Raw genomic sequence first — 14,648 nt, 5'->3', positions numbered from 1 at the left:
TGTAATTAAAGGAGTTACACTGGTTACCTATTTCACAGCGTATCAGATTTAAAATGATATGTTTGATTTTTAAAGCACTTTTTGGGTCCATTCAGAAGGGCTGCTAGATTTATTAGAGATTCCTTCTTCTACGAGAAATTTTTGTTATTATCGGACTTTAACATTAGGTTAACCGTCTATGAAAAATGTCAGATTAAAATCTATTCTTGAAAAATCATTTACTTTTCATTGGGCATGTCACTGGAACGCACTCTCCTTAAAACACAATCTTCCTACATATATTTTAGGAAGATTCTTAAGACCTATCTATTTGAGGTTAAGTCCAAGTTGGTACCATGTTCTCTTTTTTTTTTTTTTTTTTTTTTTTGTAAATTCTTCTCTTTAATGTTGAGATTTTTTTCTTATGTGAACCGCTGTGAATCCATTTTAGGAATAACGGTTGGTATATAAGAACTAGATAGAACAGAATAGTCTAACACAGCTGTGAAACTTAAGAAGGAGAACATCAAAATGGGAGTGATCTAAATCAGATGTTTTAAGGTTGCTGTCTTGTCTTACCTGAGAGCTCCCCCGATCCACCCCCCCCCCCCCCCCCCCCACAAGAGATCAGTTCTAGTTCCCTAGAAATCTGTTGGAGCATTGTTGGTTTACCTGCGGTTCACAAGAATCTTGTTCACATATACCACATATTTATTTTCCATTTACTGCAATGCTGTCTTTAAAAATTTTAATTTATAAAACTCATAGTATGGACATGGAAAGGCACAATAATATATTTTATACTGAAGACATTTTTTTTCCCCAGGAATAACTTCAGTGCACAGCCAAGAGAGAAAACATCTTCTGAGAAGACTAATCTGGATCAAGATTTAGCTTATGTTATACAAGAAAATGAGCCAAATACAGATTTAAACCAACAACTTAAAATTGAATTGCGTAAAAAAAGAACTAATTATAGATACCTTGAGATGCAGGTACTGAATACTATTTATGTACAATGTAATGTGTTAGCACAGTTCGGTGTTATTTATTTGGTAACGCTTCAATAAGAATGAACATACATTGGGGTTATAAACATGTATTCAGTGACTCTTCAAAGAAATGCAGTTCTAGAGAAGAGTTCTGAAAATTAGTTGGAAGAACTAAATTTTACATAAATGGGTGTGTGAGATGATGGGAAATGAAAGGTGTTTGTTAAAAGGTCTGGTCATAAGGGAAAGGAGATTTGCTGGTCATGTACTAAGATTTTGGTGGCTAACTAGATGGTTTAAGACAGTGATTCCCAAACTTTTTGGGTCATGGCGCTCCTAGGCTGCACATTATCCATTATCTCTCCAGTCTCCCTGCCCCATCCCCTGCCTCCAACATCATTGAGTCTTACTTTGCTGGTGGTGATGCCCAAGTCTCGCCAGCTGAAGAGGTCCACTGCCCAAGACCCAAGCTCCATGCTGGTTGTGCAACAAGCAAATCGGTGGCATGCTTCAGCCACCAACACCAATATAGCAAACTAGAACCAAGACTGAAAATGCTGCTTGACTTACAAGGCTAACAGCATAACAAATGCTTAATTATAACTAGCGATATCTTTTTTTATTTTTTCTTCTTATTAAAGAGTGCCCTCAACAAAAAACACTTTTTTAGGCCATGCATTTCTTTGCCCAGTGGTATAGCATTTCTTTCATCAGGTTTCTCTTTGTTTATATGTGTGCTATTGCCTATCTAAATGGTGCTATTCCTTAAATAAATAAATCAAAACGTGAACTTATCTTCTGAACGTTTTTTTCAACATGGACAATGTCTCCTCGCTAGTCACTTCACTCTCCTCCGCCACTTTCTCTGTCTGATTAATTGGCTTCCCCTGAAAACGCCCGACACCGCGGGTTTCAAAAACGTCTTTCATCAGGGACTTGGTGTGAAGCCATCTTTTCTTCAACAATACGTGCCTTTCAATAGTTGTGGCTTGATGAGAAAATATGCCGAGGCTCCCTGAGAGTTCGCTGCAACACACAGTTTGGGAACCACTGGGTTAGGATATATAATAAAGGCAAAAGAGATGGAGAAAATAAAAAATAGTTTGCAGAGATGAAATAAAATGGTCAAGATCCAGAAAAGCTGGCAGAGAAAAAATATAACTGGAGATTACTGATGCACCACTGTTGACAGTTTTAATATTGAAGGTGGCATTTGATGATGAAAGCTTTGAAATAGTTGTGCAAAATGATTAGTTAAGGAGTTGTACAGTTTGGACATGTTTGTTCTAAAGGCATTATTTGAACCAATGTTTTTTCTGATTTCATTAATAATATAATATTCTTGTAAGTTTTGTCAGTGGACTGAAATATATAGTAACCATTCACCTGCTGAAAATTGGAAACTGATACTTTTTCTGTCTTGACATCCTCAGCAGAAAGGTATAAAGGTGACTGATAAGCAATTTCACCATTGTTCTTTTTCTCACTAACAAGATCTAGCAGTACTTGAACTAAAATTCTAAAACATTTCATTTTTGTAAAGCAAAAATAATGAAAAACCATATATATTGGAACAAGAAACATAAGACCAGACTAGCATGTAATTTTAAGAGTGCTGCTATGCCAAACATCAACTGGGGCCTATGTTTCAGTAAAGTGATATAAAGTCCTTCCTTGTTCTGTTATCACTTTTTCATATTTATAGATCAGGCATATATAGTTTTATGAAGTATTAATAGATAACTCATCAGTATTCTTCCAGTTAATAATCTTCTTTAGAGCTAATTTAAGCAAAAGATCAAACAAATTAACATGACTTTTAGACAGTTGAAAAGTCTTCACCAAAGAATGGCAAATCACTACATTATAGGTTAAGAGACCAATAATTTGGAAAATGGCCTGCAATCTGTGCCAGATACCAGGCCAGTAGAGTGTCAGGGTATAACAATAAAATTATCATTTTCAAAAAGGTCCCTTTTTTGTGGTTACAAGACCAACAGTTGGCACTGCTAGTATTGTTAATCCAAAATGCCTTAATCAGTGTCCAAAAGGCCCTATGCAAGCAGTACTTTAATTTGAATTTTCTGTTTCTAATGCCATACACTACTGATGTAACTCATACTGCTGGAAGTCTAGTAGTTACTTTAGTTATATGCCAGATTTTACAAGGCATACATTTTTATTATCTACCAGATACGCATGAACCAACAAAATTATGATTCTAAACCCCTCCTCCGATTTGATTATTCATCTTCGGTTGTGTCCTGAATTGTCAAATTCCTCGACAAGTGATTGGGTTTAGGAGCAGAATTGTGGATTCTGTCTCTAAATGTTTATAATAAACTGCATTACAAAGGAACCAAGGTACAGAAGCTCATAAAATAGTGCTTTAAAGAATAAGGGCCCTGTTTACTAAGGCACACTGGTGTTTTTAGTGCGCGCTATAAATTAGCGCATTCTAATGCTAGAGACACCTATATTTTCCTGAGTGTCTCTAGTGTTAGGCACGTTGACATTTTTAGTGCGTGCTACAGTGTGGCTTAGTAAACAGGGCCCTAAGAGTATTATAAAAACTTGCATTTGTTTTAAGTATGTGACAAATTTAGAAACTTGAATTTTCATTTGCTTTCAGAAATTTCGAGAAAAACTCCCTTCATTCTTCATGAGAAAGGTAATATTAATCTGTGGTGGGGTTTTTTTTTTTTTTTTTAAATCAGTAGGACAGTTTTTTCATTGGTTAGAAGTTTTAACAAGGCTTGATAAATTTATTTCTACAGATGATCTGATTTTTGAATCAGAGGAATCTTTGTATTGAATGCTGCCATTCCCTTAAAAGCAGGCTTTTTTGGGATTTTAAACAAAAATCTAATTTTGTTGACCTATAATTGTGGTTAAAATACTAATCCAATCAAGGACTTAGTTGTTACAACTTTTGGAACCTTGCTGGCCAGTTTACTCATCCAAATTGTTTTTAGATTTTTTTAAAATTGAAACAAAACAAGAATAAATCTCTTTGGGCATCTCTAGTGTTTAGTGCCCGCTAAAAATGCTACCACGCCTTTGTAAAAGACCCTCTGAAACACCCTTTAATAAATCCTGAGCTATGGTCATATAAAAGTCAATGCTACATTTGAGATATTTGAAATGGCAATAAAAATAAAATCTACCCTGCTTTTCATTATCAGACCTCTTAAAAGGTCATCGGCTCATTTGTTCCATGTTGGTTTTATACTTGTTCTAACAGTGTTTCACTACCTACTAGTTGGCTTCAATATTTAACTAAATGTCTTTATTTAATAGGAGCTGGTACATTTGATAAATAACAATCAAGTAGTTGTCATAAGTGGAGAAACTGGTTGTGGGAAAACTACACAAGTTACTCAGTTTATTTTGGATGATTTTATTGAGAGTGGAAAAGGTTCTGCCTGTCGTATAGTGTGTACTCAACCAAGGAGAATCAGTGCTATTTCAGTAAGTTTTATTTAGAATTTTGCCGTACTTCCCCTTTATTTATTGTGACATATTTTAGTTTGGTAACATTCTTTGCATGAAGAAAACATGGCAATATGCTACTAAATATTTAATAGAAAAATGGTTATTTCCTTTGACACCAAGGTAGCAGAGCGAGTAGCAGCAGAAAGGGCGGAAGTTTGTGGCAATGGAAACAGCACAGGATACCAGATCCGTCTGGAGAGGCAAGTAATGGTGATTTTATGTAGTTCTATCAGGGCAGCCTACCAGAATTTTGTAGTGACTAATTTATAAGTACATTAATTCAAATACAGGAGATACGCGAGGATAAACTGGAGCAAATTTTACATAAATAAAAATATATTACTCCATAACTCAAAACCATGCCATAAAAAGATTTTTAATTATACATCATGTAGATAATAAATTATTACACCAAACACACTCAAGCCTTTCATTCATACCATTCAGACCACATAATCCAGTACAAAAAAATAATAAAAAGATCACAAAATCTTAATGAGTCCAATGTTAACTTGCCTATAAGTTTAAAATTTTAACTTATGGGCTAATTATGAAGATAACCCAACTCCATTGAGGTAACCTTGTCAAAAGATACATAGTCTGTTGAAATCACCACAACATAATCCCTTCAACTCATTGGGTATTTCTCTTGAGCACATTTTAAAGCAGCTGGACTCAGTATATCATTCTGTATAACTCCAAAGAAACGTAAGGTCTTTAAAACCATTGTTGTTATCTGGTCACATGGTGTGTAAATTCCAGTCGGCCTACAGACTGCCAGTAGTGAAGCTCAATTGTTCCCCCTCAAAGAGTATAGACATAGAGCCTTACTTAGGCCACTATCGCTCTTACCAGTGATTGTCTTCACACATCCTTGAGATACCACTGTGAACACAAACTCCTTATGGTGGCTAAAATAAGTAGTAAGTTCGCAGTGGGATCTCAAGGCTATGTGAATGCAGTCACTGGTAAGAGCGATAGTGGCCTAAGTAAGGCTCTATATCTATATTCTTTGAGGCTTTGGAATGACCCAGAAATGACATACTGAGACGTTCTATATTTTAATTTATTAGGTGGTACGTTTTGCGTGTGTCCAGCTTTCATTAGGACTTTAGTGGTTCACATATTTACTTTTTGAGATTTTTTTTTGCACAGATATATGTAGTATTCTCTCTGATCAAATTTTGGATGTTTCATATATTAATTTATAAGTAGGGATTTAAGAAATTCTGTTTGCTGCTGCAAATTCTTGGGAAGTCAGGTCAGAGAGAAAGTATGAAGATATGCTTCACCTAAAAAGAGAAGGAGAATCTTAGTTTGAAGCCTCTAGCTCAGAAAAGACTGGACATGCTGGGTTGAAAAGTAACTCATGGCCACCTCTTGATGAAAAGAATTATCTGCCAAGTTTGCTTGTATTTATTTAGGACTTCTTTTACAAAGCTGCACTAGTGATTCCTTGTCAACAAATGAGACGAAGCCCATAGGGATTGATGGGCTTTCTCTCATTTGCCGCTCAGGAATTGCTAACGCGGCTTTGTAAAAGAAGCCCTCAATGTCCAAATGCTTAAAGAACAAGCAAGTAAACAAACTTTTGAAAAGATATATAGATATGTCTACATATACAAAGTAGATACTTTATTTGAAGCCACTGATTTTTTTTTCCTTTTTTTCAAAATTAAACTCACATATGTTACAGGAAAACTTGAAAAACAAACATCCTGTGGGTTTTTTTTTCCTTTTATATATTTTCAGAGAATTAATGCTGCTCTTTCATGTAAAACATGCCTATATTTTCTTACAGAATGTTCAATACTACTATCATTATAATTATTACTTAAATTATTCACAAAACTTTTTACCATGGCAATGTGCATTTTTCCTAAACTTTAGGATGATTTTTTTTTGTCCAGTTTTGAAGGAAAAACTTTGCTCAGGTACACAGGTATTACTGTACTGTGGAAAGCTTGTTCAAACGCTTCCCCCCCCCCCCCCCCCCCCCCCCCCCCCCCCCCCCCAACAGTTTAGGTAAAAGTCCATGGAGGAGGAGAGGTTGATTTGGGTCAGGGGAGAGAAGTATACGCTTCAGTTTCATCATACTATAAATTCCTAATTCACTTGAAATACAATTTTAATATACAGCTTGAATATGTTTTCCCCTAGAAAACTAACAAAATAAAACATGGAAAAGAAAATAAGATGATACCTTTTTTATTGGACATAATTTAATACATTTCTTGATTAGCTTTCGAAGGTTGAATATATTTCCTGACACATCAAGGGAATTGCAGACTGGGAGGTGTGAAGTCTTGGCTTTTAAGCCAGGAATCATTGCCCCAGATGGGACCTTCCTAGCACGATTCCCTTGTAAGTGTTTTATTTTCCTTATTACTTATTTGTTTGAACCTAAGAAATTATAAGAGTTTGTGAAAACAGATGAATCCTCTGCAGCAACTTCCTTCAGTTACCACTGTACCGGCTGCAATAACCAATTAACCTTCCTCCCTCAGAAAATGTGAAGTGTAAGATTAACCATTTTGAGTTTCTTATTTTCTTTAAGATTGTGTTTTCCTGATCTTGGATCTTCCAATTGTGGACAATTATGTAAATATATATTGTTGAGAGAAAATGTTTTCCTTTTTATATTAATTTCTGTATTTCCTTAATTTATGTGATAAATGTGAATGTAATTAAGTAAAATGATAAAATAAAAGAAATGTATTAAGTTATGTCCAATAAAAAAGGTATCTTCTTATTTTCTTTTCCATGTTTTATTTTGTTTGATTTCTATTGATAACCTTTAAGAGTGGACTAACACGGCTACCACACCTCTCTACCCTAGAAAACTAAATGCATATGAAAGGTATTAGAAACTGGGGCCATGCACTCACCTATTCTGGAAGGTGGCCTCTCATAACCTCCGACCAGTGGGTTCTCCAAAAAGTGCGGTGCGGATACACCCTGAATTTGATCTCCACCCCACCAAATTGCCCACCGGGAGTTCAATCCTTCAGCTCCCACCACAGGCAGGTACTTGCAGAGGAACTCTCCGCCCTTCTCAGCGCCAATGCGGTCGAGCCCATCCCGATACTGCCAGCTCACAGACAGTATCTGCGATTCCATCGGGGACACGTCACTTCCAGTATTGTGTGCTGCCCTTTGGACTTGCCTCTGCTCTACGGGTATTCACAAAGTGACTCGTAGTGGTTGCGGCGTACCTTTGCAAGCTGGGGGTGCATGTGTTCCCTTATCTCGATGATTGGCTGGTGAAGAGCACCTCAGAGGTGGGAGCTCTTCGGTCCATGCAGTGTACTATTCAACTCTTTGAGCTGCTGGGGTTTGTAATAAATTACCTGAAGTCCCATCTCCAGCCAGTCCAATCTCTGGAATTCATAGGAGCTCTGCTGAACTCTGAGACGGCTCATGCCTACCTCCCCGAGGCGAGGGCCCAGAACCTTCTGTCCCTCGCCTCCCAGGCCAGAACGTCCCAGCAGATCACAGCTCGGCAGATGTTCAGACTCCTGGGCCATATGGCCTCTACAGTCCATGTGACTCCCATGGCCCGTCTTCACATGAGATCGGCTCAATGGACCCTAGCTTCCCAGTGGTGTCAAGCCACCGGGAATCTAGAAGATGCCACCCGCCTGTCCATCAGTTGCTGCAGTTCGCTGTTCTGGTGGATGATTCGGTCCAATTTGACCTTGGGATGCCCATTTCAAATTCCTCAGCCCACAAAAGTGCTGACGATGGATGCATCTCTCCTGGGGTGGGGGGCCCATGTCGATGGGCTGCACACCCAAGGGGTGTGGTCCCTCCAGGAAGCAGGTCTCCAGATCAATCTCCTGGAGCTCCAAGCGGTCTGGAACGCGCTGAAGGCTTTCAGGGATTGGCTGTCCTCCCAAATTATCCAAATCCGGACAGACAACCAGGTTGCGATGTATTACATCAACAAGCAGGGGGGCACCGGATCTCGCCCCCTGTGTCAGGAAGCCGTCGGGATGTGGTACTGGGCACGCCAGCACGGCATGCTTCTCCAGGCCACGTACCTGGCAGGCGTAAACAACTGTCTGGCCGACGGGCTGAGCAGACTCATGCAACCGCACGAGTGGTCACTCCATTCCAGAGTGGTACGCAAGCTCTTCCGAGAGTGGGGCACTCCCTCGGTGGACCTTTTCGCCTCCCACACCAATCCACAAGCTGCCTCAGTTCTGTTCCAGACTTCAGGCACACGGCAGACTAGCGTCGGATGCCTTTCTCCTCCATTGGGGAAGGGCCTCCTGTATGCGTATCCTCCTATACCTTTGGTGGGGAAGACCTTACTGAAGCTCAAGCAGGACCGCGGCACCATGATTCTGATAGCGCCCTTTTGGCCCCGTCAGATCTGGTTCCCTCTTCTTCTGGAGTTGTCCTCCGAAGAACCGTGGAGATTGGAGTGTTTTCCAACCCTCATTTTGCAGAACGACGGAGCGCTTCTGCACCCCAACCTTCAGTCTCTTGGCTGTCACGGCCTGGATGTTGAGGGCGTAGATTTTGCTACCTTGGGTCTGTCTGAAGGTGTCTCCCGTGTCTTGCTTGCTTCTAGGAAGGATTCCACTAAGAAGAGTTACTTTTTCAAGTGGAGAAGGTTTGTCGTTTGGTGTGAGAGCAAGGCCCTAGAACCTCGCTCTTGTCCTGCACAGACCCTGCTTGAATACCTTCTACACTTACCCGAGTCGGGTCTCAAGACCAACTCAGTAAGGAATCACCTTAGTGCAATTAGTGCTTACCATCATCGTGTAGAGGGTAAAGCCATCTCTGGACAGCCTTTAGTCCTTCGATTCATGAGAGGTTTGTTTTTATCAAAGCCCCCTGTCAAGCCTCCTGCAGTGTCATGGGATCTCAATGTCGTCCTCACCCAGCTGATGAAACCTCCTTTTGAGCCTCTGAACTCCTGCCATCTGAAGTACTTGACCTGGAAGGTCATTTTCTTGGTGGCAGTCACTTCAGCTCATAGGGTCAGTGAGCTTCAAGCCCTGGTAGCTCATGCTCCTTATACTAAATTCCATCATAACAGAGTAGTCCTCCGCACTCACCCTAAGTTCCTGCCAAAGGTGGTGTCGGAGTTCCATCTTAACCAGTCAATCGTCTTGCCAACATTCTTTCCCAGACCACATACCCGCCCTGCTGAACGTCAGTTGCACACATTGGACTGCAAGCGAGCATTGGCCTTCTATCTGGAGCGGACACAGCCCCACAGACAGTCCGCCCAATTGTTTGTTTCTTTCGACCCCAATAGGAAGGGGGTCGCTGTCGGGAAACGCACCATCTCCAATTGGCTAGCAGATTGCATTTCCTTCACTTACGCCCAGGCTGGGCTGACTCTTGAGGGTCATATCACGGCTCATAGTGTTAGAGCCATGGCAGCGTCAGTGGCCCACTTGAAGTCAGCCACTATTGAAGAGATTTGCAAGGCTGCGACATGGTCATCTGTCCACACATTCACATCACATTACTGCTTCCAGCAGGATACCCGACGCGACAGGCGGTTCGGGCAGTCGGTGCTGCAGCATCTGTTTGGGGCTAGAATCCAACTCCACCCTCCTGGACCCGGTTTTATTCTGTTCAGGCTGCACTCCCAGTTAGTTGTTTTTTGTAGGTCAATTTCTGTTATGTCCTCGCCGTTGCGAGGCTCAATTGACCCTGTTTGTTGTTTTGAGTGAGCCTGGGAGCTAGGGTACCCCAGTCGTGAGAACAAGCAGCCTGCTTGTCCTCGGAGAAAGCGAATGATACATACATGTAGCAGGTGTTCTCCGAGGACAGCAGGCTGATTGTTCTCATCTACCCTCCCTCCTCCCCTTTGGAGTTGCGTTTTTTCATCATTTCTTTGCTTGTCATCTAACTGAGCGGGAGCGGTCCCGCACGGGCGGGAAGATGGCCGCACATGCGCGGTGGGTGTGCCCTGCGTGCGGGACCTCCCGCGAAATTTTTCTTCTGGTTTGAGGGGCTGCCGTGGACGTCAACCCTGTCGTGAGAACAATCAGCCTGCTGTCCTCGGAGAACACCTGCTACAGGTATGTATCATTCGCTAATTCCAAAGTTGGTGCGTGCGGGGGGCGTTCCTGGCAGTAATCAGAAGCATGGTCACATTGCTTCGTGCTGCCTGGTTACTGCGGAGTTAGCGCGTGAGCCCTTACGCCAGATAGGAGGCGGTAAGGGCTCATGCGGTAAATGACAGGTGCTAATTTTGGACTTAGTGCCTGGCTATTATTGCCAGAAGTAGAAATTTGGCTTTTTGGTAGATGCACTAAGAGGTGCCCTGAGCACGCAGGAATATCACCCGTAGCGCAGGCCTCTTTTTAGTGCACTTTGTAAAAGTTCCCCATAGTGTTGAAGCTGACACTGATATCTGGTCCTGATCTACCCTGACGCAGCTATTAGCAAAATGCTGCCCACCGTCGGTGGGACCACATTAAGATTTATTTTTCTTTTCAATAAATTCTTTGTTTGAAGAAATGCATAAAAATTGATTGCAATATAAAATTTGTCTACTAAGTGGTGGATGGAAGTTTTTTAGTCTGTGAGGTGAATACCCTTTCTAGTTGCTGAGCAGAAGTTGAGGTTCTGAGGCTTTTTCTTCTGTTTTTAAGAATGTGAAAGACATTTTGGTTATCTCTATATTAATTTTGTCTAATTGTATGTCATTCAATTTTCCATTAAGAGCTTACTTTTGTTTAGTGGTATAGTATCTCATCCAGGGGGAGGGGAAGACAAAAAACACCAAGGCATAGGAGCCAGCTCTGTGGTTGCAAGTGGGTGCAGGGCACCTCCGACATTGAGCAAGCTCCTTAATGGTATCCAAGGAATGTTGGCGCTTTCTCATGGAGGAGAGAACAATAGCATAATAAAAGCCATTCTGCCACTGAACTTTCAAAGCAAATAAGACATCTTTTAAAAGGTCTAGGCTACTTAAAACATTTATTTTTTTATTCACAGTCGGTTACCAAGGAAACAGGGTTCTATCTTATACTGTACTACAGGAATCGTCCTCCAGTGGCTCCAGTCGGAACAGTAAGTGTGCTGTAACAAAAAAAAAAAAAAAAGACAAGGTGTATTATTAAAAGAAATGGAAATATTAATGTTTGCTAGAGCACTGCTATTCCACTTCTTTAAAAAAAAAAAAAAAGCACAACTTCAAGGGCCTTGTTTACTAAGGTGCATTAGCGTTTTTAATGCGCCTACAATTAGCGTGTGAGCTAACCATGTAGGCGCCTATAGGGATATTGTAGGCGTGTACATGGTTAACATCTGTTAAAGATGCTAACGTGCCTATAACGCGGCTTAGTAAACAGGGCTGCAAGTGTACTCAATTGTTGCAATGCACTGAACCAGATTTCACATATTCCCTTTCTAACTCCCTATCTCCCCAGCATGGTACCGTTACTCCCCACCCCCCCCCCCCCCCCAAAAAAAAAAAAAAAAAATTCTCTGTGAAACTTTTGTCCTTTCCATTCTGCACAGTCCTCATGTCCCTTCCCTGTGTGATTCCCTCTTAACTGCTACTCCTCCCAGAGTAATCCCTAATCTCATTCCTACCCTATCTGTATTAACATCTCCCCTGCATTATCATCTGTGCTTTCTCTTCTTCCTCCTGGCTTTGCTCTAATGTTTGAACATTCAGTGCTGGTTGGTCCCATGAGACAGCACATTTAAATAGCAAAGCAAAACCAATGAGGGAAGAGGCGGAGGCAGCGTAATGCACTATTTTCCTCCAGCTGGCTGGAAGGAGAGACAAGGATTGTCCTTGATATGCTGCTACCACAACACATCAAGGACTGTGCCATGACACACTGCCTAAGAATCAACACATTAAGGTAATAGGTAGATGTGCTTCAGTTTCCTTTACTTTTACTCCACTTTGAAATAAGATAAAAGTTTGCATATTTTCCCCTTCTATTTTAGGGACCTTTCTAGTGTTAGTCACATTGTACTGGACGAAATCCATGAAAGAAATTTGCAGTCAGATGTTCTTATGAGTATTGTTAAGGATCTCCTCACCGTTCGACCCAACCTGAAAGCGATATTAATGAGTGCTACTCTGAATGCAGAAAAGTTTTCAGAATACTTCGGTGGGTGAGGATCTTACAGTTTTCGGTTTATTTGTATTTGAAGTCTGTTGTGTTTGCTATACATATATGTATATAATTTTTGTGTTAGATTAGAAGAATATCTTATTTCACTATTGGAACATTTCCAAAAAGTTGCTCTTGGGAGCCCAAGTATTACGACTTTTTGAGGTGAATGCTAAGTGGAAGTTGGGAGCCGAAGTATGGCTATCGTATACATGAAGGCATTCTAGAAAATGTGTAGGTTTTTTTTTAAATAGTGGTAACAGTATAACTGTTTTGTATATGAATATAACATATGAACTTTTTGGGAGAGGATTTTTTATAATGTAAAGTTGAGTTTCCTCTGACTAGTGAATAAAAGATTACTTTTTTAGTGAAGTGTTCTCCATTTGCAGCTTTTATTAAAAAAAAAAAAAAAAGCTGGTAGTTTTATTTAGGGTTATTGTTCATATATCCAGTTATGGGCTTCTTTTACAAAGCCACGCTAGCAATTCCTGCACAGCAAATGAGAGGAAACTCATAGGTATTGAATGGGCTTCCTCTCATTTGCCACGCAGGAATCACTAGTGCGGCTTTGTAAAAGAAGCCCTAAGTTCATAATACAGTAAATTAAAATATAAACACAAACTGGTGTGAAACTTGGAGAAAAGAAACATGGTTTAAATTGTGTAAAATGAATAAATTCTAATAATTGCAGTAGATAGTTACACTTTTGGTTCAATTACATCAATTTCACAGATGCAGAAGATCAGTGTTATGGAGCGCTCCTATACATTATCAGTTTTGGACTAATTTTTTTGTGGTCCAATATGAGTTATTACAATCTGTAAAGGGAAATGGGACTTGATATACCGCCTTTCTGAGGTTTTTGCAACTACATTCAAAGAATCCACCCCACTTTATTTATTTATTTATTTTGAGAATCATTACACCTTTTACTAATATTTTTATTGGTACAAATGTTCATTTTGTGTTCTTTTTTTCTTTGTGTTTTTATTTTTTCTAACTGATGTTGGACTTTGAACATGAAACAAAGGAGGGGGAAGAAATTTTTTTTTAAAGCTGGTGTGTTCTAATTAATGTGTTAAGTTGGTCTTGAGCTACTGTAGCCATGGTCTCGGACCTAGCTGTCTTGATCACTGTGTCTTTTTCTTGTTGTCTTGGCTATAAACCCCAAATGAAGGAGGAAGAGTATTCAGTGGCAGAGCAGTTTCTGTGGGTTCATAGTTGTGATCTGCCATTGTCTCATTAAAGCTTCATTGGTTGGTTGATTACGAACATGTTTTATTTAAAAAATATGTTTTTTCTTCCACATTTCAAATTCATGGTAGTAGTATTACTGTAGTGATCATCAGGATTGTTAAAGCAGTGATTTTTTTTTTGTTTCAATTGTAAAATACCTCTTTAAAGTTGCATAGTTGTTATATAGAGAGAGACCTTGGCATTACTTGATTTTGTCTTTCTGTTACAGGCAACTGTCCAATGATTCACATTCCTGGATTCACCTATCCTGTTGCTGAGTATTTTTTGGAAGATATAATTAATATGATAAGGTAAATGTAGGATATTTAGTATAGGGCTCAGTATTCACAGTGATTTTAAGTGGGCCAGAGAGGCTCCGCCCACTGAGCCGCCCAACCGCTGATATTCAGCAGCACCATACTGGTCAGTACCGCTGAATATCGCCTCCGACCGCTCACCAAAAAAGTGGGCAGGTTAGGGGTGGCACTAGGGTGGAGCCCAAGGTTTTGTGGGTGCCAGAAGTATTCAGTGCCAACACCTATATCACTCAGTGGCCTAATTTAGTGAGAGGTTGCAGCAGCCATTTTTGAAGGGTACCACAAGGGGCAGGAGTGAGGGGGGCTGTGCTTCTGCCCCCAAAGACCACCATGGGCGAGGGGGAGCATTCCGGGGAAGAGACTGAATATCATGTGTGTTTGGGGGGGGGGGGGGGGTTGTGAACACACATGACAATAGTCTGACTATATTTAATTGCATGTTTTGTTTCACATTGAGAGGTAACTGCTCTTAAAATGACTTTAGAAACCTACTTTCTTGCTGTTGATTAGATTACAGCATA

At 40.3% G+C, this 14,648-nt stretch overlaps 1 protein-coding gene across 1 annotated transcript in view; it reads left to right on the top strand.

The window, feature by feature from the left end:
* The window catches only part of DHX36 (DEAH-box helicase 36), a 99,730-nt gene that overhangs the window by 4,615 nt on the left and 80,467 nt on the right, over window positions 1–14,648 (top strand). The window contains exons 3-9 of the mRNA XM_030216102.1: window positions 806–974; window positions 3,604–3,642; window positions 4,272–4,442; window positions 4,587–4,666; window positions 11,436–11,510; window positions 12,402–12,568; window positions 14,040–14,121. Of these exons, the coding sequence (XP_030071962.1) occupies window positions 806–974; window positions 3,604–3,642; window positions 4,272–4,442; window positions 4,587–4,666; window positions 11,436–11,510; window positions 12,402–12,568; window positions 14,040–14,121 (783 nt within the window). The remainder of the gene's footprint in view (window positions 1–805; window positions 975–3,603; window positions 3,643–4,271; window positions 4,443–4,586; window positions 4,667–11,435; window positions 11,511–12,401; window positions 12,569–14,039; window positions 14,122–14,648) is intronic.

This window comes from Microcaecilia unicolor, chromosome 10, assembly GCF_901765095.1.
Source record: "Microcaecilia unicolor chromosome 10, aMicUni1.1, whole genome shotgun sequence".
NCBI lineage: Eukaryota > Metazoa > Chordata > Amphibia > Gymnophiona > Siphonopidae > Microcaecilia > Microcaecilia unicolor.
The sequence above is the reverse complement of the archived record's forward strand: the minus strand, read 5'-3'. Positions and strand labels throughout refer to the sequence as shown.